Source organism: Lepidochelys kempii, chromosome 1 (genome assembly GCF_965140265.1).
Source record: "Lepidochelys kempii isolate rLepKem1 chromosome 1, rLepKem1.hap2, whole genome shotgun sequence".
NCBI classification, from domain to species: Eukaryota; Metazoa; Chordata; order Testudines; family Cheloniidae; genus Lepidochelys; species Lepidochelys kempii.
The window spans coordinates 101,892,164-101,917,521 of record NC_133256.1 but is presented as its reverse complement, the minus strand read 5'-3'; the positions used below and the strand labels follow the sequence as shown (position 1 = coordinate 101,917,521).

Below are 25,358 nucleotides of genomic sequence, written 5' to 3'. Positions count from 1 at the left end.
GGTACTTTTCGATAGTGCTGCAAGCTCTGGTGGATCACAAGGGACGTTTCACCAACATCAACGTGGGATGGCCGGGAAAGGTGCATGACGCTCGCATCTTCAGGAACTCTGGTCTGTTTCAAAAGCTGCAGGAAGGGACTTTCTTCCCAGACCAGAAAATAACTGTTGGGGATGTTGAAATGCCTATATGTATCCTTGGGGACCCAGCCTACCCCTTAATGCCATGGCTCATGAAGCCGTACACAGGCAGCCTGGACAGTGGTCAGGAGCTGTTCAACTACAGGCTGAGCAAGTGCAGAATGGTGGTAGAATGTGCATTTGGACGTTTAAAGGCGCGCTGGCGCAGTTTACTGACTCGCTTAGACCTCAGCGAAACCAATATTCCCACTGTTATTACTGCTTGCTGTGTGCTCCACAATATCTGTGAGAGTAAGGGGGAGACGTTTATGGTGGGGTGGGAGGCTGAGGCAAATCGCCTAGCTGCTGGTTACGCGCAGCCAGACACCAGGGCGGTTAGAAGAGCTCAGGAGGGCGCGGTACGCATCAGAGAAGCTTTGAAAACCAGTTTCATGACTGGCCAGGCTACAGTGTGAAAGTTCTGTTTGTTTCTCCTTGATGAAACCCCCCGCCCCTTGGTTCACTCTACTTCCCTGTAAGCTAACCACCCTCCCCTCCTCCCTTTAATCACTGCTTGCAGAGGCAATAAAGTCATTGCTGCTTCACAGTCATGCATTCGTTATTCATTCATCACACAAATAGGGAGATGACTACCAAGGTATCCCAGGAGGGGTGGTGGAGGAGGGAAGGCAAATGCCACACAGCACTTTAAGCACAGCACTTTAAAAGTTTACAACTTTAAAATTTATTGAATGACAGCCTTCTTTTTTTTGGGCAATCCTCTGTTGTGGAGTGGCTAGTTGGCCGGAGGCCCCCCCACCGCGTTCTTGGGCGTCTGGGTGTGGAGGCTATGGAACTTGGGGAGGAGGGCGGTTGGTTACAGAGGGGCAGCAGTGGCAGTCTGTGCTCCAGCTGCCTTTGCTGCAGCTCAACCATACACTGGAGCATTCTGGTTTGGTCCTGCAGCAGCCTCAGCATTGAATCCTGCCTCCTCTCATCACGCTGCCGCCACATTTGAGCTTCAGCCCTGTCTTCAGCCCGCCACTTACTCTCTTCAGCCCTCCACCTCTCCTCCCGGTCATTTTGTGCTTTCCTGCACTCTGACATTATTTGCCTCCACGCATTCGTCTGTGCTCTGTCAGTGTGGGAGGACAGCATGAGCTTGGAGAACATTTCATCGCGAGTGCGTTTTTTTTTTCTTTCTAAGCTTCACTAGCCTCTGGGAAGGAGAAGATCCTGTGATCATTGAAACACATGCAGCTGGTGGAGAAAAAAAAAGGGACAGCGGTATTTAAAAAGACACATTTTATAAAACAGTCGCTACAGTCTTTCAGGGTAAACCTTGCTGTTAACATTACATACATAGCACATGTGCTTTCGTTACAAGGTCGCATTTTGCCTCCTCCCACCGCGTGACTACCCTCTCAATCTTCCCCCCTCCCTGTGGCTAACAGCGGGGAACATTTCTGTTCAGCCACAGGCAAACAGCCCAGCAGGAATGGGCTATACTGAGTGTCCCTGAAGAAAAGCACCCTATTTCAACCAGGTGACCATGAATTATATCTCACTCTCCTGAGGATAACACAGAGAGATAAAGAACGGATTTTGGTTGAATGCCAGCAAACATACACTGCAATGCTTTGTTCTGCAGTGATTCCCGAGTATGTGTTACTGGCCTGGAGTGATAAAAGTGTCCTACCATGAAGGACGAAATAAGGCTGCCCTCCCCAGAAACCTTTTGCAAAGGCTTTAGGACTACATCTAGGAGAACCGCAAATGCCAGGGCAAAGTAATCCTTTCACATGCTTGCTTTTAAACCATGTATAGCATTTTAAAAGGTACACTCACCAGAGGTCCCTTCTCCACCTGCTGGGTCCAGGAGGCAGCCTTGGGTGGGTTCGGGGGGTACTGGCTCCAGGTCTAGGGTGAGAAACAGTTCCTGGCTGTCGGGAAAACCGGTTTCTCCGCTTGCTTGCTGTGAGCTATCTTCTTCGTCCCCAAAACCTGCTTCCATATTGCCTCCATCTCCATTGAAGGAGTCAAACAACACGGCTGGGGTAGTGGTGGCTGAACCCCCTAAAATGGCATGCAGCTCATCATAGAAGCGGCATGTTTGGGGCTCTGACCCAGAGCGGCTGTTCGCCTCTCTGGTTTTCTGGTAGGCTTGCCTCAGCTCCTTCAGTTTCACGCGGCACTGCTTCGGGTCCCTGTTATGGCCTCTGTCCTTCATGCCCTGGGAGATTTTCACAAAGGTTTTGGCATTTCGAAAACTGGAACGGAGTTCTGATAGCACGGATTCCTCTCCCCAAACAGCGATCAGATCCCGTACCTCCCGTTCGGTCCATGCTGGAGCTCTTTTGCGATTCTGGGACTCCATCATGGTCACCTGTGCTGATGAGCTCTGCATGGTCACCTGCAGCTTGCCACGCTGGCCAAACAGGAAATGAGATTCAAAAGTTTGCAGTTCTTTTCCTGTCTACCTGGCCAGTGCATCTGAGTTGAGAGTGCTGTCCAGAGCGGTCAGAATGGAGCACTCTGGGATAGCTCCCGGAGGCCAATACCATCGAATTGTGTCCACAGTACCCCAAATTCGAGCTGGGAACGTCGATTTAAGCGCTAATCCACTTGTCAGGGGTGGAGTAAGGAAATCGATTTTAAGAGCCCTTTAAGTCGAAATAAAGGGCTTCACTGTGTGGACGGGTGCAGGTTTAAATCGATTTAACGTTGCTAAATTCGACCTAAAGTCCTAGTGTAGACCAGGGCTAAGAAGCAACATGCTCAATTTCTTCTTTCATTACTTCAAAATCTAACTACATTCAGACTGTAAAAGGAGGAAAGATGATAGCAGAAAAAAAAAAAAAGCTGTAAAAATACAAAATTAATTTACTGCCACCAACACATGCAGATCTTTAAAGCATTTTCTTAACAGTTGTCAGACACTTGTTTTCTTTTATTGTTTTTTGAATTCAGTAATCTTGAGTAATTTTATCAGAAAACATATTTTAGTGGTGTTTCCTATAAATATAATAGTAACATTTATTTTAGCTATTTGTTTTTATTTTAATGTTACCACTCAAAGACTAAAGTACTATTCAATGTGAGTAAGGTCAGCAGAATCTGGCTCTTAAAAGAAAGACTTAATTTGGGTTCTCTGTTTAGAAAAAAGGTTTACAAAAGGATGATCAAGTGTTATTCCTCACTTATGGCCTGAATAGGCAAAGATTTACGCACGTACTTAGCTTCATGAACATACATAGTCCTACAAAATCAAGTTAAGCCTGTACATAAATCTTTGCTGGATTGGGGTTTAAGGGGTTTAAGAGCACTTAGTCTATTCACAAGGTAAGTACTTGCTGTTAACCATCAACATTATTTTCAAAGTTAAGTGTCAAGGGGCAGATTTTGAATTTATGTAAGCCGCATGGGCTACTGAATTAAACATGAGACTGAATCAGAACTCCTTGGTTCTAACACAGCCTTGCCACTGATTTTGTGACCTTGAGAAAAGTCATTAACTTCTTAGTATCTCAGTTTCTCCAGCTGTAAAATGGGAGATTGTTGTAAATAAACAGCACTGAGAGTTCACAGGGATATTCTCAGAGTTAAATATTTATAGTGGATTTTGAAAATAAGAAATTCTATATGTTAAAAATTAGGAAGCGTCCTGCTGCAGTTATCATGACAATTTTAGCCTTGTAATACCTAGTCTGACAACTAAACTCTTGCATATCTGGCATGCATTTGCTCTAACATGGAGCCACACACCGTCTTTATTCTGTACTCCAACTCCCATTGGTGCAAATAGGAGTATTATGCATGTATAAAGGGCAGTCTATCAAGGTATTCTGATATTTTACCATTGATATATGGCCTATGACATGTCATATCAACTACTGACTCTTCCATCTACCAGATTATTCTGCATTTATTGACCTGACTACAGTAACACCATGGAGCAGTATTGAAGATACTACATCAATCTTAAGTCACAATTTCTGTGTTTTTATCAGTTTGTCATAGTATTTTAGATTTCCATTCATCCACTTTATTGTTGGGGCTTTGATTCCACAGATGCTATTTATAATAACAATAACGTTCACAGCTGTGCTAAGCACCGATAACCCATTCTAAATGATTGCTTTTCACCTATCATATCAGACCAGATGAAAATTGAGGAAATGAATGCATCCAATTTAAAAAAAAAATCCATAATATTCAAATGCTTAACAAGAACACTGACTACTCATACAAGTGCTAAACATCGTGAGCAAGGGCTGCACAATCTGGTGCTCAGTGTATTCAGAATTCTCACTGTATTTATAAATCTGAACCTTAGTTGATCTATTTGGACTTTTGTCATCAGTTCCTACAGCTCCCATTGGAAATGAACATGGGAGCCACAACTGAAGACTTATGAATAAACTGTTTTAGTTTAATGTCTATGTAAAATGTTAAGATATTGTAATTGTTCCTTTACAACCAATCATTCTCACCACTCATGAACTTGGGACCACAGTTGGTCACTCAAAAAGTAGGTCTAAGTTCATTATCTCTTGCACAATACAGACTTTGAATGCTTGTTGTTCTACAATAATATTTCAAAATAAGTCTTGAGTTTTCCTTGTATTCACTCATTACAGCTGTCTGGATAATAATAATTTAGTCAGTTCTTCCAAGAACAGAAGCTTACATGAGATTTCATGCTGCAGTGACCACTGACAAGCATTGGTAACATCTGGAGACTCTTGGATCCTCACCAGGGCCGGCTTCAGGCACCAGCGAAGGAAGCAGGTGCCTGGGGCGGCAAATAGAAAGGGGCGGCACTCCGTCCATTATTGGGGCGGCACGTCCAGGTCTTCGGCAGCGGGTCCTTCATTCCCTCTCTTCCTCTTCGACAGCACTTCGGTGGCAGCTCAATCGGGTTTTTCTTTTTTTTCCTTCGCTGCTTGGAGCGGCAAAAATGTTGGAGCCAGCCCTGATCCTCACTACTCAATTTGCTGAATAGGTTGCTAACACAAGACCCATATGCAAGCTTCACATCTGTAACTCATGTCCTGTAATTAATGTATACAAGAGTTGTCATCTTTACCCAAAGAAATTAAGATGAATGCTGCAATCACCACATGAAATAAACCTGGTGTACTTCCATTATTTACTCACTGCTGAATAAAGGGAAATCAGTCACATACTGTATTTTGTCTCACTATAGTAGATCTAATTCAAACATTATTCTGACCTCTTGCAGGAACCAGAGTCACTGGAAACCCACACAGAATTTGGTGAAAGCCAGAAGTAACTCAAAATTCAACAAAATGCATCAGGGAAATGTAACAAAATCGCTTTCTGTAAGGTCAAGGAGGGTTTATGTGGGTGCTTCTCCTAAGTGCAGGATACAAGAGGCAGTGGCAGATAAATGGCAGATTTCTATATCTACTGATTGGGACTCAAGCCTATTTCTCCGTTTTGTAATTTCCTATAACACAATTCCTATCTGTTTATTTAATTTGTGGCTGTGTTCATTTGCATTGAAATGTGTTAATGCTAACAATGAAACAAACATAAAAACCTTTTAAACAAACAGATTCATTTGTTGTTTACATTTCTTCCCTTACTGCATATAGCCATGCACAAAAAACAAACAAACCCACAATCCAGTTACAGTGCAGATGCTATGCATGACTAAGAAATGAACCATGAGGAGCAACACCAAGCATGGCTAACAACCAATAGCGTGAACACCACTGCAAGTCATTTATAGTGGCTTTCACTATTTTTTTTAAACACTGATCTTTCAAAATTAAACTTGGAGGCATTTTCCCTTTAAAACTGAAAACCAGAATCCCCAGTTATAACAACTGCAGTAAATCACAAGGGTGGGGGAGACTGTCACCTGATTTCCTGTTGAATACATGCTACTGCATACCGCATTTGAGTTCTGCCCATGTGTAAACTTTGGGTGGATAATAATTCACTCCATTGCCCTTCTCCAGTACCTAAAAACACCTCAACTCCCATAGAAAAGTAGCTGGAGACCCAGAGTTCAGTCTCTAAGGATTTTCAGCAAGGATTGCACAGGGTCAACCTCCCCACATTCAGGTCCCAAAAGGAACTAAAGAAATGAATTAAATAACTTTACGAAATCTTATAATAAAGAAACAACCTAATTTTCACAGCATAACATGGCTACTGTATAATCCACACACATTATCTTCACAGTTATACATAAACATAAATAAAGAAAACAAAATCTGAACAATTCAGTCCCAACAAAAACACAGTGAGAAGAAACTAAGAGTTCCCAAAAGCTTAGGTTTAGTCCCAGTTAGAGTCTTTAATCACCAAATCCGTACAGTTTGCTGAGTCTAAAACAACATCTTCCCTCTACTTGCTTGTAGGAATCTTCAGTTGGAATCCAGGCAGACTCTTCCTCTGCTAAAATCACTGCTAGCCAGTCAGCTAACTGATTAGCCAACCACTCAGTTAAGTCACAAGTCTACAGATTTAAAGAAACCCTGCTGCAAAATGCTTCAGAGTTAGGGACAACAGCCTGCTCCTGGGCTCAGCTTCTCCCAACTCACAGAGGACACATGGCCCCTACTAACGCAGCTGCCCTCATGGAGTCTGACCCCAGCAACAGGGCACCTGTTGGAGCATACCCAAAACTACCACCCCTAATTCCAGAAGCTTCTGGATGTGAAGTGCTAAATCGGCCTAGCAACAATGACCCAGACACAACTCACTCCTACCTCCCCGCAATGGATCTCTTAAAGAGATAGCTCCTTATTAGGCACATGGGTTACACATGCACAATTAATTCTTCTGTATACATGTATGTCTGTCAACTCCGGCATAATGCTTCTGCTGATGCACTTTTTATTGTGACCATAAATTGCATTTCCATCAGTCAAAAAACCCTCAGCAATACAATAAAATAAGCAGAGATCCTCTCCATAATAGACCTGGTTCGAGACAATTTTTTTAAAATACATTTCTAATGGGCTAAGCACCCACATATCCAATTATATGGGCACAAAATGGTTTACAGTCCAACACTCATAAGCTCCAACATACGCCTGTCATCAATAGGTCATCCCTATGAAATGCCTACTAAAATAAATCTTATATTATGTTTATCACTGGTCCATATCACAGGTATCAAGAATCCCAAGTGACCAAAATCACTGCACTTAGTTCCAGTTGTTTCATATATGCACATACATCTGTGGCGCTCTCATGTTAGGAAATCATTAGAAAGGAATATATATATATATATATATATATAAAATAAAAAACATAAAATTAAGTAAATATTTTGAAACCTTATAACTAAGCCAAATCTAGTGAGATTTTTACCCAACACCAAGAGGTATATGCTTAGTCTTGAGAAACTCTACCTTCCAAATGTCAAGTTTCTATCTCCCTCCTTATGAGGTGCTGGAATGTTTCCCAACGAAGTCACTGTAGCTATACTCAAAAAGAAAAGGAGTACTTGTGGCACCTTAGAGACTAACCAATTTATTTGAGCATAAGCTTTCGTGAGCTACAGCTCACTTCATCGGACAGTGAGCTGTAGCTCACAAAAGCTTATGCTCAAATAAATTGGTTAGTCTCTAAGGTGCCACGAGTACTCCTTTTCTTTTTGCGAATACAGACTAACACGGCTGTTACTCTGAAACCTGTAGCTATACTGCCTTTCCAGTATGGTTTCAGGCTAGCCACAGCCTCCATTTCTCTTCCCTCAGTCTGGCTCTCCCAACTTTCCAGCATGGTTCAGTTGCTGTAGTAACCTGTTGCTGTGACTAGGCCCACTGACTAAGTCAGAAAAGAGAAATCCAAAATAAGCACAAAACAGTGCTCAACCTCAAGTTGCTCACAGCCCCTTCTTCCTGAGGATCTGACTTCTGTTCTCAGCCACCTCCTGGACTCCTTTGAGTTCCTCCCTGCTTCTATAAAGTAGTAACTCCCAGGGTTTTCTAAATGGAGTTTAGTGTCCCTCCTAGCTCTTCACAGGCTTCACCCCTCTCCACCTGCAATTTAGCCATGTGACAGACATTGCTTATTTTCTCCACCTAGGGAGGCAAGCTAAGTGTGTCACAGGTGGGGATGGACCCATTTCCCCTTAAATGGCAAATCATCCAGGGACAGTCAGAAGTACATATTACATTTATATATACATGCTTAAAATGACATAAGTGCTTTTTCACTCTGTTCATTCCTGAAAATGCCTGAAGTGTTTTGCTTAAAACTTTAAAAAATCTCTCTTGGGCAAGACTAAATATGGAAAATGTCAGTCCAAATAGTTACAGTTTGAAAACATTATTAGCAACTGGAAAACCTCTTTAGAATGGAAACACTTATGCAGCCCTAACTATATGTATCTCTGCACACTCCATATATAATAATTTCACTTAAATGCTTGGTGGATGATTAACAGCCTAGAACATTTTAAAAGGAAGGTCAGCTTTTAGGATAAACAACTTCAACATTTCTTCTTAAAGGCTATTTGTTCTATGATGCTATTGCAGCAATAAAAGGAAAAATATCTGTAAGAAATCATTTGAAGGACTCTTACTATATCAGGGTTGCCTCTGGCCCAAACCAAATAGTGAAATTAAATCAAACCAGCAAGTCTTTAACAACAAAACAAACATTAATACTATAATGGCCTAATCATTCATTCCTTTTTATTTACTGCTAAAAAAAAATAATCACAATGGAGTCATAAGGCCCTCTCTTTTAGGATTTTCTATGTTTAATTAAACATTAATTTCACTATTTTAATTTGACACACAAAAGAACAGTAAGGAAGAATTATTTTACTTGCTGGAGTCTCAGATTTAATACTTCACAGCGTTATTTTCTTTTGTAGGGAAAAATCACCTGGCTGAGTTTTGTACAATTTGCCAAGAAATCATTGGTCAGATCAGCAATCAAACTACTAAATGAATCTTCAATAGCTTATTTCTATTTTTTCCTCTATAAAAAAGAGCTATCTGAAAATGTCACCCTGCTCATGCTTTAGAATAAAAATCTATCACAGACACTTGAAGTTGAGACATCTTTCATAGCTTAAGTTAAAAGAAGCTGCTCTAGACCATTCACATTGTTATAAAATGCATGTGAATTTTAGTTTTTATTTATCTGTTCTGTGTCTGACAGATCTTCAAATATATTACACTTAGAAATGTACTTAACAACACTAGAAGCCATTGGAGAGACATCATTTGAAAAACATTACTGTGACTGGCTGCCAGGAATGGGCCTTGCTGAGAATGCCACACTCAGGGCAGAATGCAAGAAATAGGGCAGACAATACCCAAAACTAGTGGCTTATTCTATAATTAGATTCACCAAGCCAGTAACAAAATAGCTTCTGCAGTGCCACACCAATTAATCAGAAGCCAATTTAGTCTCCCTTAGGCATTCCAGCCCTTGAATCCCATCCAGATCAGCAGGTCTCATATAAAGAACGAGGAGTACTTGTGGCACCTTAGAGACTAACAAATTTATTTGGGCATAAGCTTTTGTGGGCTAAAGCCTACTTCATCAGATGCATGCAATGGAAAACACAGCAGGAAGATATATATATACAGAGAACATGAAAAGATGGGTATTGCCATACCAACTCTAACAAGACTAATCAATTAAGGTGGGCTATTATCAGCAGGAGAAAAAAACTTTTGTAGTAATAATCAGGATGGCTCATTTCAAACAGTTGACAAGAAGGTGTGAGTAACAGTAGGGGGAAAATTAGCAGGGGGAAATAGTTTTTACTTTGTGTAATCTACTCCTTGTGTAACCCATCCACTCCTAGTCTTTATTCAAGACTAATTTAATGGTGTCTAGTTTGCAAATTAATTCCAAGTTCTGCAGTTTCTCGTTGGAGTCTGTTTTTGAAGTTTTTTTGTTGAAGAATTGTGACTTTTTGGTCCGTAATTGAGTGACCAGGGAGGTTCTCCAACTGGTTTTTGAATGTTATAATTCTTGACGACTGATTTGTGTCCATTTATTTTTTTGCATAGAGACTATCTGGTTTGGCCAATGTACATGGAATAAAGACTGGGAGTGGATGGGTCATTACACAAAGTAAAAACTATTTCCCCAGGCTAATTTTTCCCCTACTGTTACTCACACCTTCTTGTAACTGTTTGAAATGGGCCATCCTGATTATCACTACAAAAGTTTTTTTTTCTCCTGCTGATAATAGCCCACCTTAATTGATTAGTCTTGTTAGAGTTGGTATGGCAACACCCATTTTTTCATGTTCTCTGAGTATATATATATATATATAATCTTCCTACTGTATTTTCCACTGCATGCATCTGATGAAGTGGGTTTTATCCCATGAAAGCTTATGCCCAAATACATTTGTAGTCTCCAAGGTGCCACAAGTACTCCTCGTTCTTTTTGCTGATACAGACTAACACGGCTACCACTCTGAAACAGGTCTGATATAGTGAGATGTTATTGAAAACCCATTTCACCATAAGTAAGTTTCTTTCTACCCCAAGGGATCAGACACATATCCCTGGCTCAATATGAATCTCAGATCTTACCCAAATATCATGCTATCAGCCATTCCTTAGTAAACTAACTAAAGATTTAATAAGAAAAGAAGAGAGTTATAAATGGTTAATAGATCATCTACATACATATGATTGCAAAGTCCTTGTATCAGGTTTATAGCAGTGATGGAATAAACTGCTGGCTTGCAAAAGTCTCTCTGGACTCACCAAACAGATTGGGGCCATCAGTCCTTGTTCAGAGCTTCCTCGTTAGAAAGGCAGTCCAGAGAAATGAAGCAGGAAAGGAAGACAAAATGGAGATGTCTCCATTGTCTTTCTATATCCTCTGCCATGTGCATGGAATTTTACTATCCCAAACAAAGCTCACAGCCCCTGTTTGTGGAAAGTTACTGGCCCAAGATGGAGTCCAGGGTCACATGAACACATCACATGTCCTTACATGGTTTGCTGACTCACAGGGGTGGCCACTGGCGCCTCCCTGTCTGAGGCAGCCTCAGGCAGAGCTATCGGGTGGGATGCGTTTCTTCTATGGCCCGTTTCTTCTATGTGCTCCGGCACCTCTAATCTTGGCAGTTCATAGCCCTGGCATCTCTGGGCTTGCCATGTCAGTTATGAAAGTAAAACATTTACTTGAGCCCCAGCCACTAATTTCTTGAGCCTGTGCACCTCTTTCATTACAAATTAAGTGTCTAGCCTTGATCTAAATTCTATCTGGAGGGTGTTGCCCAGGAACACAATACAGATTTAAGATACAAGCACATAGGCTATATTCATAAAGATGATACATGCATATAAATAGTATAATCCTATTTAGCAAATCATAACTTTTCTATTGATACCATTCATGAAATACTTTGTACGGAGATGTATGGTAATGATATAATAGTGATAAAATCAATGATTAAAATGGGCACCTTTAATCATACAGCCTCATAATTACAAACACGTATGGTGAGATTTTCACCCCACCCCAGCCCTTTTACACTGGGTATATGAGACAGAGCAGAAATCCCCAGTTCCTCCTGTGGAAGGATCACAGGCATTCAATACCCTATGCCGGAGGGGTGGGGGGAGAAGGTCCCAGATCCTGGGCTCCAGCCTGAGCCCAAATGTCTACACTAAACTTAAGCAGCCCCATAGCCCAAACCCTGCAAGTCTGCATCAGCTGACACAGGCCAACCATGGGTGTTTAATTGCAGTATAGACATACTGGTAGAGGCAGAGCACATAATCTCTCTCAGCGTTCCTACTCTAGCCATAGGGAAATACTATCATATCTCATGGCCCACAGTAAATAAATTTTTGGTGTATACTGACTTTCAATGGCAAATGCTAACCATTGCTCTTTTTATTATCAAATACAGAAGCAATAGTTATTTCAGTGTTTGGAACTTAATTTATTATGGGTTCAAGTTCTTCCATCCCAACTCACAATGAGTAGTACCTTACTTTCATGAGTAATCCCATTGTAAAACCAAACTCTGTTAAAAAAATGTCTATAAAACACTGGGAAAGATTATGCTCAGCCCTTATGAATGTGCACAGCACAGAGGGAGATCAAAAGGATCCTTCCCACACCTATGTGGCCCAGATAAAATCCAGGAAGAGCTGCAGGTCCTGCAAAGGGACTGCTCTGGCTTTACACCATGGGCAACTGGCATGCCAAAAGAGGCAGGAGACAAGGCTGTAACTTTACCTCTATGTTGCATCAGCCATTGCAGCAGGACTGTGTGCAAATAAAGACCAGCTGGCATGTGCACCCCTGTGCATTGGAGAGTTAAGGGAAACGTTCTCCCTTAGGCTAAATATGTTTTGCCCTCTCTCTCTGTGGAGCATTGCAACTGCTCAATGCCTCTTATCCTGGCTTGGGCCTGACTGGCACTGTCTTTCCATGTGCGGGAAAGTAGGAATTCTATAAAGTGCAATGAAAACTATGTACACAGTATAGTACCATACTCTGAACTCTGTTGCAGTTGGCTTAAGCTACAAACAGTATATGACAGAGAGAACCAAAAACAGTCATGGTAGTTAATGTAATTAATTACTATTAATTCAGCAGATTACTACCCGTAATGCTCCCAGTAGTTCAGTAGTTATGGATCAGGTTGTTGTCATCAGAATGCCCTTTATAAATATGATTAATGACATCGGAGGATGACATACTGGACCTTCACTTTTCTCTAACTTTAATAGCATTGAGCAGTTTTATCCATATCCTCAAAAGAATAGATACACTTAATCAGTAAGTACTAGAAGTCTCATTAAGTTCTCATTAAACTTCTATACCCTATGTATAACCTTGAGAGGTATTAGACACTAATGAGTATATTATCCTCTCATTGTGCATGCTACTCTTATTGAAGCACTCGGATACCATGGCAATGAGCGCACTATAAACACCTGGCTAGATAGAGATTAATGGGGTTTCCATATAAGCACCACAAGAAAATGTTCATATCAATGATGAAAACAGTGGCATAGTCAGTTTACATGCAATACAAAAAATATCTATCTACACTGCTAAAGCACCTGTCACTGGAATATTATTATGACTTATTATTTGCATTACAATAGTGCCAAGGAGAAGTTGTCATGGACCGGGACCTCATTGTACTAGGCACTGTACAAACACAGAACAAAGAGATAGTCCTTGCCCCCAAAGAACTTGCAGTCTAAGTAATAGTGATGTTATGTGATAACACCAGCTAATAGCTCTATTGTTGACTGATTAACAAATTAAACATGAGTTAAACAAATACAATCTACATGTGTGTTTTAAACTGTGCTTCCTAAAGTGAATGTAATAAATTAGCATCATTGTTAAGAGTAGGATTGCCAACACTCCTGTATTAAGGGATGCCCCTTACTCAAGTAAAAAATCACCTGTCCCATACTAAGTCAGTACAGGATGCCTTTTGTCCTGTATTTCAACTAGAGATATGCTCAGTCCTTAGGGGTGAGGAGGGTGTTGGTGCCCAATCCCTGGCAGCGGGAGAGTGTCAGTGTCTGCAGAGGTGTCTCAGGGTCTCGGTGACTCAGCCAGGGCCCAGCACAGAATTTTCCTCCGCTCCTGCTGTGCTCTCCCTGGCAGGGGCAACTCTTTTCTCCAGTCCCGAACTGGCCACGCTTTGCAGACAGCCACACACGCTCTCCACAGCACTGTGCAGGCTCCCCACACCCAGGAGTGGGAGCCGGGGCCCTAGCTGCGGGAGTGGGACATACCGGGACCCAATGGGGAGGAGCATAGACAGGACAGTGAGTGAGTGCCATCTCTCCACACCCTGCCACAGGGAGACCCTGCCCAGCTCAGCCCTGCAGAGGAACCCCTACCCCTCCCCCAACAGGAGAGACCAACACACGTCCCTGGGCACTGACCCCTGTCCTTCACCAGGAGAATTCAATGCCCCACCTTCCGGTCACCTCCCCCAGCACCAATACCTCCCAGGCACCAATCCCTGTTCCTTGCCAGGAGCGACTGACACCCCCAACCCAACCTAAGTGGACATTGACACCTGCTCCTCACTGGGGAAGACCAATATCCTTCAATCTCTGGGCACCAACACCAGGCCAACTCCCGACCTCAGACACTACCTGCTGCTCCTCACACATGAGAGACTGACCCCCTTTGGCACTGCCGCAACCCCCCGGGCACCAAGACTGAGGATAGCTGAGCTCTGTCCCATATTTTTGAAATACTGTGTTGGCAAACCTAGTTAATGGAATAATTAGCCAAACAAAGAAATGGAACCTTTTATAAAAGTGACACAATGCACTCACTTCTATACTGCCATAGTGCCCTCTTCTCAATGAAATGTTAAACCAGTTCAGCTTGTGGGGTCACATCACTCCCTGGTGGCTAAATTCTATTATACAAGCTCCAGCGCTGACATCTGTATGGTGTGTGTTTTGTTGCCCTCCGGTGGCTGTTGTCTTCAGCAGTTAGGTCCTAATAGACTACATAATTGTAATTCTACCTTTTGCAGAATGAACTAGAAGTTTGTGTTGTCTAGCCCATGGAAATCTTGAGAAATCAAAATGTTTGACCAAGTTATGAGGTGAGGCTGGTAGTGCAATGATTTTTTTCAGAGAGCAGATGAATTATATACTCAAGAGCTCAGACAACATTTTGGGGTATGTCTACACTTGCAAGTATATACAGTTACTTGTCCATGTACTGCTAAAGTGTTTACCCAGTACTTGTGTTGAGTATGTACATATGTTGTGCTGGGAATGGGTATACACTGTGTACAGGCATATATTCTTTTCAGTATGCAACGTTAGCGCTAACATTTATAGGGCAGTATCCCAGAGTCCTGTGCAAAACAGGAGACACTCTAGAAACTGCTTTGCTGAATTTTGCTGGACCTGTACTCTACCTTCACACATTTGATGATGGCTGCTCCCTGTCATCTCTCTTTTCTGCCAACCTGTGTTGGAAACATAGAGCAAGTCCTATGCTAGCTGGACAAATGCAGTGCAGTGCCGGATACTGGACAGAACCGCTCCAGAGAGATTTCAGATTATGTAGATGACTGACTCAAGGGGGGGGATGAAAATCCACTTGAGTCCCATGGAACAGAGGCATTGAATGTCATGATTGCAATGGTATGCCCATGGGTGGACCACCACTTCTGATCCTGGACAACCAGCATGGTATAGTGGGACCACATCACTATGGAAATATGCCTACAGAATTTCAGAATGAGGAAGCAGACCTTCACACTTGGCATCTTGCGCCCACCCTCCGCGGCAGACCACTTGATTTAGAAAACCCATACCAGTGCACACGCAGGTGGCTATCACCCTGTGGAAGGTGGCAAAATCCGACAGCTACGGTCAGTTGCCAGCCAATTCAAGATTGGGAAGTCAACTCTTCGGGCAATGGTTGTACAGGTTTGCCAGGCCATCAAGGCTGTGATCTGTCCATGTGGGTTGTTATAACCCAAATCCCTGAAATTATAGAGGATGGGTTTCCAAACTGTGAGGGCCACTGACAGAATATACATGCCTACACTTTGCCTACCAAAAGGGGCCAGTGAATATGTGAACAGCAAAGGTTACTATTCACTGGTTCTGCAAGGCTTAGTGGATCACAGGGGTCAGCTGGACACAGGAAAAGTCCATGACGCCAGGGTGCTCAGAAGATCAGGAATGTACTGCAGGTGGCAAGAAGGGACTTTATTCCCCTGAAACGACATGACTATGTACAGCATTTCTGTGATGACATTTATTCTGGGGGACCTCACATACCCTCTCTTCTTGTGGCTCAGGAAGCCTTATCCTGACATTGCTGATCCAGGGAAAAAGGAAATCAACTACAGACTGAGTAGTTGCAGACTGTTGGAGAAGTGGACCTTTGGGCAGCTGATAGCCCATTGGTGATGCTTCTGAACCTGTCCAGATGCCAATATGGCCAACTCAAGTTGGATTATCATGGCATTCTGTGCTTTGCCATAAGGTATGGGAGGCAAAAAGGGAATACTTCCACAGCAAATGGGCACAGGACAGATCTGTTTTTCAGAGCCTATACAAACAGTCAGATCCCACACATGTGCACAGAGCTCCTGGTTTCCAGGGAACCAGGAAAATTCTTGATGTTGTATGCTCATACATCATGGAACAGGAAGCCAGAAGGTGAATTAGGACTGTGCTGAGGGACACTATTATGATGCTCTGGTGCTACTTGAAAAAAGAGCATTACCATAAACTTCTGTTGCAAGATGGTGGGTTTTGATCCCCTGCTGCTGACATTAATGTACTAACTGAAAGGCGACAACTGCAGGGAGGACCCTCAAGATTAACCACCTTGGCCATGGTTTTGTGCTGTGGTGACTGTTCATACACTTTAATGCCATCATTGACCAATGTTTTTGTTACATGTTTAACTATTCTGTTTCACGTTGGTTTATGGGATGCACTTAAGCAATGTTAATGTAATTAAACAGTTCTGTATGGTTTTGGGAGGGACTTCACAGTTGTCTTCTTCACACCTATTTCTGACAGCATGGCTCACCACACTTGTCAGGTGTTATGCATGGTTACTCCCAAAGCACAAGTACACCCATGATGGTTGTGCCAGTGGTAACTGTTTGGTGGGGACGGGAGTCATTAAAGCACCACTCGGTGGCAGATATCTTCACTGTTAGTTTAGTTTTGTTTCCTTTGTGCTGTCATTTAATTACTAACAAAGACAACAACTTTTCAGTAAATTTTGTTTTTCATTGTGGTGCTTTGGACAGCAACAGTTAGTGCACAGCTTACTTTATTGTCATGAACCATGAACCCTTTTAAACAAAAATAAGTAAACTCATGGCTGGGGGAGAGGTTTGGGAAAGGGTTGTGGGATGGATGGAATTGTTCACATTTCCACAGCACCAGACTTTTAAAGAAATTACATTCATGGGCTCTGAATCCTGCTACCTCATCCCAATCTTCTGGGAAGTATCATACTGATCATACTTGGAAAACAAGTTGCACACACAAGTGAAGTGAACAGTACATACATGGAATATAGAACTAGACTTGTTTGTAACAGGAACAAATGAACCAAAAAAAAAACAGAAAAAGGCCAAATTCTCTCAGAAGTAGGCAAACATTACTTTCTGTGGACCAGTTTCTGTGTCCTTCCCCTCCCTCTCACCCTGATGGAGGGGGAATGGCTGTGAAATAGTGTGCAGGGAAAAAACGTGAACTTGTTCTGTGTGGGGTTTAGGGGCTGAATACAGACCATGTTATAGGGACTAGATCAGGCTCATCAGGCTCCTGAATGCTCTGGGGGGTTCCCGGAGAGGGACTTTGGAGAAAGTGGTGTCCAGCGCCTAGCATGCTCCTCCCCAGTAAGGGGGAATGTGGGATTCACTACTTCAGCAGCAGTCTGAGAAGGCACCTGGAGAAGGAGGAAGTGTTGCCTGTTCCCATAGAGGAGCAATGGCCACAGCAGCAGGCAGACCCTGAAAATATTCTACCAGGGATTGCATGAGTGTATGATCCTGTTCCCTCTGTGCACACTCCCATTGCTTGTGCTGTCTCTCCATTTCCAGGAATCCCTTCTCCTGCCTAAGAGCCTGCTCCTTCCTTGCTGTAAGTTCATCTGCTGCTGACTTCTTCTGTCTCTGCCAACAAACAGGTCCTCCAGAGTCTTCCTTTGCTATCTCTTTGGTGCCGCCGCTGCCCTCCCGTTGGAAAAGGTTCCCTCTTGGCATCAGAATGTCCTGGCAAGTCAAACAAACAAGGGTACCATTATATTTCATTTTTCCCTGGAAAGTACCTAAATCCACCCATATAATGCAATTTTGCTGGCAAAGGCCACAATACTGACACTTTTTCAAATCATAGGAATGCAGCTGTTACAGTTTCCTTCCATCAAATTATTTTCGCAGCCCATGAGCAAAATAATGGTAAGGCTCAAAATGGTAAGATACTGGCATTACTTTTATTAAAACATTGCAATGTTTACAGTGCATGGATGGACCACTGGGGTGGGGTTCGGTTCCTTCAGGGGTAATGTTACCAAGACACCTTTCTGTTCTTTAAAGGCTGGCCACCCCTTGGAGAACATAGCAGTTTTGAAGGTACCAGAATGGAAAAAAGAAGGCACTTTCCAGTACTCTGCAGGACACCCGGCCACCTATGCCACAGAGATGTTTCTGATGATGGTGACCCTTCTACATATTGCTGAGTGGAGGGATTTGGTGAGCTATGAAAGTAGGCCAAGCACATTTGCCCTGCCATTAAATCTGAAGAACCAATTTGAATTTCTGCTACACCAAAAATGTACTGAATTATGCTTATAGGGCTAGATGGCAATTTGAGAGGAAATTGACTGTATTCTACACTAGCAGATGGAATTTCCATGGAAGAGGAACAAAGAACCACAGAAAACATCCACCCACCTCCTAACACCCCCCCTCTGCATTGCCAGAAAGTCAAACAGCATTGAAAGGGTGAGGGAAACAGAGCACTGCAAGTGTATTTTCTTCCCTGAATTTCTGGATTAACACCACAACCCAGTCATCTCTACACTGCCAAGGGACCAGCACTGTGTTTTCAAAGTGGATCCTTCACCTTCCTAGCTGCCATGGGCTGTGGGGGACCGCCTCAGCTCTGAGCACTGTGAGCAGACCCCGGAGCTCCCAGACATGGGCCTCGCAACTCCAAACCACTGCAGGCCGTGGGGGGGGAATCCAGTGCTCTCAGCCCCTGTGGGCAGTGGGGGGGGAGGGGCAGAGCCCCAGCAGAAGTGGGTGCTCAACCCCCCTCCCTCCCCATTTTGTCCCAGTTATTTTTAGTAAAAGTCAGGGTCAGGTCACAGGCTCCTGTGAATTTTTGTTTATTGTCCATGACCTGCCCGTGACTTTTACTAAAAATAACCGTGACAAAAGCTTACCCTTAATCACAAGGTCCTTTAATGCTCTGTCAGATATAGCTGAAATTCATTTAAATAAGATATTATACACCGTGCCACTTAGTGGCTGAACTGTACAATGCAGTTTAGCATTCCATTACCTCTCCCCCTTTAAATTCTACATTCCTGCCATTTAAAATATTTATACCATCACACTGCCTTTGAGATTCAGTATGTATCAGGCTGTTAAGCGTCTGAAAACTACTGGTTTTCTCATTCCATGACCCAAACACATAACAACTTAATCATCTGGCCATCCGTTAGTTGCAACTACCAGCTGTGTTAGGTTTGGAATCCTGGAGTCGTCGTCTTCTTATTCAGCATCTGCCATGAATAGAGTTTGTTCTGTTGATTGTTCTTTCCAAGGAACAAACTGTAGATGTCGACAGTTTCTGGTGAACTCTCCCCTTTTGGTCCAAGTCGCATATGATTGGGGCACTGCATTCTTTTTCTTTATGATAGCTGGAGTTGTCAATTCTTTTTCTCCATCCAATTTGACAGAAATACAGTCGCCAGGTTGTAGACCTGGCAGTTCTCTGAATAACATCTGTTGCAAAAGTATTTGTAGGCTTTTTTTGCCTGTTGATCTGATTTGGCCACTCTCTACATGTCTGGCCACTTTAGAGATAGATTCTTTTCCAAAGTGGGAACAGTAGTTCTGAGTTGTCTTTCCACTGGGAGTTGTGCTAGACTATATCCAGTAACTGCTATTGGTGTTAGTTCGTAACTCAGAAGAGCAAGGAATGGATCTTCTTGCTGTACCATTTTCTTGGCTGTTTGTACAGCTCTCTCAGCCTCTCCATTCCCTTGTGGGTAATGTGGGCTGTTAGTAATATGATCAAAATCATATTTCACTGCAGCAGAATTTAAGTCATTTCAAACAAATTTTGGTCCATTGTCTGTCACTAGTTGTTCTGGAAGGCCAAAGTGAGCAAAAAAATCACTTCAGTTTCTTCAGTGCTGATCAATACTGTTCATGGGAGAACTGAAAGTGCTCATCTCAGGTCTCAGGAACATGTTATGTCTTTCAAGTACATTATTTCTATATACCTGGAAAAATAGTCCCTAATGACTATGTAATGATGTCCTTTGAATTCACTTAAATTGCAGCTAGCCCATTACAAGGTCTCTCTGGTAGGGATGCTTGCACACTGCATGTTCCAGCATTCTCTTAAGTTGATTTGTACTGGCTCTCCTTTCAAAAGTCCACTGTCATCAAATCCTCAATCCAGTTCTTCCTCCATTCTCACTGGGCCCATCGTGGCTGCCATGCTGTAACTGAGAAGGTTATTGGTCTTTGATCACATGCACTCTGAATGCATAGCTTTAGTTTTGGTAAGTTGTTTCTATGATGAACTGGCCCTTGCAATTCAGAATACCTCCAGGGCTAGTCAAAGCTGTGTCAAGTGACTCAGCTCTGGGAGGGGTTGAAGGTGACTGTAAATCCATTCTGAGATGACTGTGATGTCAGCTCTTGATTCAATTTTAAAGTCAATAGTCTTGCCATGAATATTCCAGGCAAGCTCTATATCATCACAAGTGATAGATCCCAGAAACAATGGTTCTTGATTGTTTGTAATAAGAGTCAATTCTCTGGCTGCTTTGGTGCAGCAAACAGCTGCAAAATAGCTATTTCATGCATGTATTACACACTGGACATGCGTCATCTCTTGGGATATGATTCTTTCCACATCCTGTACCTGTAGGATTTTGTGCCTCCTAGCCTGGGAGTTTTATGATAATGACTTTTAACACTCAAGTGTCTATTTATAGCTTCTAAGGTAGTTTCAGGTTTTTCAAGTTGCTCTTGCCTCTTGTTCTATTGTTTGACTAATTTTGACTGTTTTGCTGTCTATATAGCTGTGGCTAGGGTTCAATTTCTCCTCAGTTGTAGCTGCTGTGAAATGTTTTTATATGTTAACATAATAATAAGCTTGTCTGATATTTTCATGTTTTGCATTGTCAAAATCACAGTTTTCACCCAACATATGCAGAGCTCTTATAAAACATTTCCCCTGGTTTTTGAATTGTCTGGTGGAAACATGGTCTTTCATAAACCACATTTCCCTGAGATATAAAGTATGCATCAAACATAGCCAGACCACTTTCATAGTCATCTTTGTCTTCAGTAAAGTCAAGGGATTTAAAGATATGCTCTGCTTGCTTCCCCATAGCATAAATTAAAAATGACACCTGTATATCTCCAGTTTCTTTGTGCAGCTTGATAGCAAAGCAAAATATTGTTTCCAGCCTGTCTATTCTGAAAGTTTGGAAAAGCTGAAGTTCTCTGGAGCACGGAAGAGTGGCATTTTGAAAAGATTCTGTAACCTTTTGTTGCTGTGTTCCTTCTCTCTTCAGTCTTTGTTGCTGTTCCCACTCTTTCTGTTCTTAGTTTACTCCTGACACTATTTCATGCTCCTGTACCAGACATGGACTGGTCACAGAGTTTGCTTATATACACCAGATGTGTTCGTCGTTCATTTGGGCACTACCAAATTCACGGCCATGAAAAACGTTTTCACAGACCGTGAAATTAAATCTAAATCCCCCATTAAATCTAGCTATTGGAGGGGTGAGAAGAGGCAGGGCTGGGGCGCCTCAGCCGGGAACTCCTAATGTTCCCTGGGCTCCAGCTCCTAGTCCCTGGGTTGGGGAGGGACAGAACTTGCTCTTCCCCTGCACTACATGGCCAGTCTTGGGGGGAGATCAGATCCACCTCCAGGGACCTCCCCCTGCTGCAGGAAGCTCCAAGGCTGCCCAGCTCCAGAGCTTCCTGCAGCAAGGAGAGGTATTCAGAGGTGGGTCTGATCTCCCCACTGAGAGTGGCCGTGTAGGGGAAGAGCAAGTCCTGTCCCGCCTCAGCCCAGCCGGGACTAGCAGCTGGAGCCCCAAGCTGGGGTGCTCACAGAAGCACAGGAGGGGATCAGATCCACCTCCAGGAACCTCCTGCAGCTGCAGGAAGCTCCGCGACTGCTACCTTTAGAGCCCAGCTCTGAAGGCAGCACAGAAGTTAGGGTGGCAATCCCATGACCCCCCTGCAACTGCTTTGCAACACACACACCCCCAACCTCTCTTTGGGTCGAGACCCCCACAGTTACAGCACCTTGAAATTTCAGATGTAAACATCTGAAAATGTGAAATTGACTAATTTTCAAATCCTATGGCCGTAAAATTGACCAAAATGGACCATGAATTTGGTAGGGCCCTAATCATAAGTTCCTTTAATGCTCTGCCAGATACGGCTGAGGTTTGTTTAAATAAGGTATTTTACACACAGTATCACCTAGTGGCTGAACAGTACAGTACAGTTTAGCATTCCATTGCAAGAGGAGAAGTCGCACACCTGGGACTGGGAATGGTAATAAATATTTCCAGTGGTCACAGGGAAAACAGACTGCCCTGACTTTCCTCAGACAAACAAAACATTTCCTTTCCCTTCCCAGACCTGCATCCAAGCCCCCAACCATCCCTGCCCCCTTCCCACGCAGATCCCATTTGCAAGAGGAAGAAAAGTGGCGGGAGAGGGTGGTTTGGGGTCTTTGTACAACCATACATCATAAAACTGTTCTTTCCCCATGTCATAAATATAAAGGGAAGGGTAAACCCCTTTGAAATCCCTCCTGGCCAGGGGAAAGCTCCTCTCACCTGTAAAGGGTTAAGAAGCTAAAGGTAACCTCGCTGGCACCTGACCAAAATGACCAATGAGGAGACAAGATACTTTCAAAAGCTGGGAGGAGGGAGAGAAACAAAGGGTCTGTGTCTGTCTGTCGTCTTGGCCGGGGACAGAACAGGAATGGAGTCTTAGAACTTTTAGTAAGTAATCTAGCTAGGTATGTGTTAGATTATGATTTCTTTAAATGGCTGAGAAAAGAATTGTGCTGAATAGAATAACTATTTCTGTCTGTGTATCTTTTTTGTAACTTAAGGTTTTGCCTAGAGGGGTTCTCTATGTTTTTGAATCTAATTACCCTGTAAGATATCTACCATCCTGATTTTACAGGGGGGATTTCTTTATTTCTATTTACTTCTATTTTTTATTAAAAGTCTTCTTGTAAAACACTGAATGCTTTTTCATTGTTCTCAGATCCAAGGGTTTGGGTCTGTGGTCACCTATGCAAATTGGTGAGGCTTTTTATCCAACATTTCCCAGGAAAGGGGGGGTGCAAGTGTTGGGAGGATTGTTCATTGTTCTTAAGATCCAAGGGTCTGGATCTGTAGTCACCTAAGCAAATTGGTGAGGCTTTTTACCAAACCTTGTCCAGGAAGTGGGGTGCAAGGTTTTGGGAAGTATTTTGGGGGGAAGGACGCGTCCAAACAGCTCTTCCCCAGTAACCAGTATTAGTTTGGTGGTGGTAGCGGCCAGTCCAAGGTGTAATATTTTGTACCTTGGGGAAGTTTTGACCTAAGCTGGTAAAGATAAGCTTAAGAGGTTTTTCATGCAGGTCCCCACATCTGTACCCTAGAGTTCAGAGTGGGGGAGGAACCGTGACACCCCACCTGGGCCCTTTCAGGACCTGCCTCCTCCCTTCCTTCCTTTCCCCCTGGTCGGCCTGGCCCAGGGACGATCACTGTTCAGAGTGCTGACTGACAAGTGAACAGACCTAGGGGCACAGGGACTGCTTGTTAATACTCTGTTATAGCTTCCACTTAATGCTTTATAGTGGTTCATGGGGTTTCAATACAACCAATGATTTACAGCCGTGGCTTGCTCGTGAACCATGTCAAGGTGAAGTGGTGGTGTGTTGAGGGGGTTGGCTTCAGGCATGTAACTCCAGAGTCAGGGGATATTTCTGGGGCGGGATAAATTGTAATTTACCAGCCTGAGATTCTGGTTCCTGCCGCAGCTCGGGCTCCTCCTCAGGCTCCTCAGAGGGGGCAACCTCAACAAGGTCCATCAGAGAGAGGTGCAGAGTAACATGCTCCTCTTCTTCCAGGTCCCCAGGGGTTTCCTCCAGGACTTCGTCCCGGGACCCTCCTGCCTCCTTGCCCTGCCCCTCATGAGGATCCTGCTGTGCAATGAGGCCAGCAGGGTCAAGGAGGGGGTTATGAATTCAGGTTCAGCCTGAAGAGCACCAAGCCCAGCTCATCATAGCAGGGGCAATTGCTAGGTCCCCTCCCAGAGAAACTGTTAAGAGTCCTTCACACTCCAGTACAGGTGCCTGAGGTGCTTCATGAACTCCCAGCACTGAATTCCCACCTCCTCCAGTCTCTGTGAAATCTCCTGGTACAGGTGTATTTTCCTGCCAGTACAGGCGAAGTCAGGGAGGATGATGTACTCTGACCATACACTGGTGAGCTCCAGAGATCAGATGCACCTTTGGATACTAGAGTTAGTTTTATTGATTCATGGAGATAGAACACCCAAGTTGTTTCCCTACTTTATTCAGAAAGAGATGTAGACTCTTTACCTTCCATGTAGATAGCTTGGACAGTGCTATTCTTTGCCTTTTTCTTAGAGATGTTTTCCTAAAAGGAAAAAGCATTGAATTATTAGCAACAGCAGTTGTTAGCGCTTCTTCACTAACTCTGCTCAACAAGATGTTGGTTATATCATATAAAGGACTACTAGAAGGTACTCAGATTCTACAGTGATACAAGCAGCACAAGCAGGGCCGGCTCCAGGCACCAGCTTTTGAAGCATGAGGATGAGGATATGGAGGTAGATATTACCACATCCGAGGTAGAAGCCAAACTCGAACAGCTTAATGGGACTAAATCAGGGGGCCTGGATAATCTTCATCCAAGAATATTAAAGGAACTGGCACATGCAATTGCAAGCCCATTAGCAAGAATTTTTAATGAATCTGTAAATCTCAGGGGTTGTACCATATGACTGGAGAATTGCTAACATAGTTCCTATTTTTAAGAAAGGTAAAAAAAGCGATCCGGGTAACTACAGGCCTGTTAGTTTGACATCTGTAGTATGCAAGGTCTTGGAAAAAAATTTAAAGGAGAAAGTAGTTAAGGACATTGAGGTCAATGGTAATTGGGACAAAATACAACATGGCTTTACAAAAGGTAGATCGTGTCAAACCAACCTGATCTCCTTCTTTGAGAAGGTAACAGATTTTTTAGACAAAGGGAATGCAGTAGATCTAATTTACCTTGATTTCAGTAAGGCATTTGATACGGTTCCACACGGAGAATTATTAGCTAAATTGGAAAGGATGGGGGTCAGTATGAAAATTGAAAGGTTGATAAGGAACTGGTTAAAGGGGAGACTACAACGGGTCACACTGAAAGGTGAACTGTCAGACTGGAAGGGGGTTACTAGTGGAGTTCCTCAGGGATTGGTTTTGGGACCAATCTTA

At 43.2% G+C, this 25,358-nt stretch overlaps 1 protein-coding gene across 1 annotated transcript; it reads right to left on the bottom strand.

The window, feature by feature from the left end:
• Positions 1-892: 892 nt before the first annotated feature.
• LOC140904926 (myb/SANT-like DNA-binding domain-containing protein 7) lies at positions 893-2,582 on the bottom strand. The gene is made up of 2 exons (XM_073327312.1): positions 1,966-2,582; positions 893-1,377 (listed from the first exon to the last, which is right to left on the bottom strand). Exons 1-2 carry the CDS (start codon positions 2,522-2,524, stop codon positions 1,292-1,294), a joined length of 645 nt encoding a protein of 214 aa, XP_073183413.1. The 5' UTR covers positions 2,525-2,582; the 3' UTR covers positions 893-1,291.
• Positions 2,583-25,358: the final 22,776 nt, after the last annotated feature.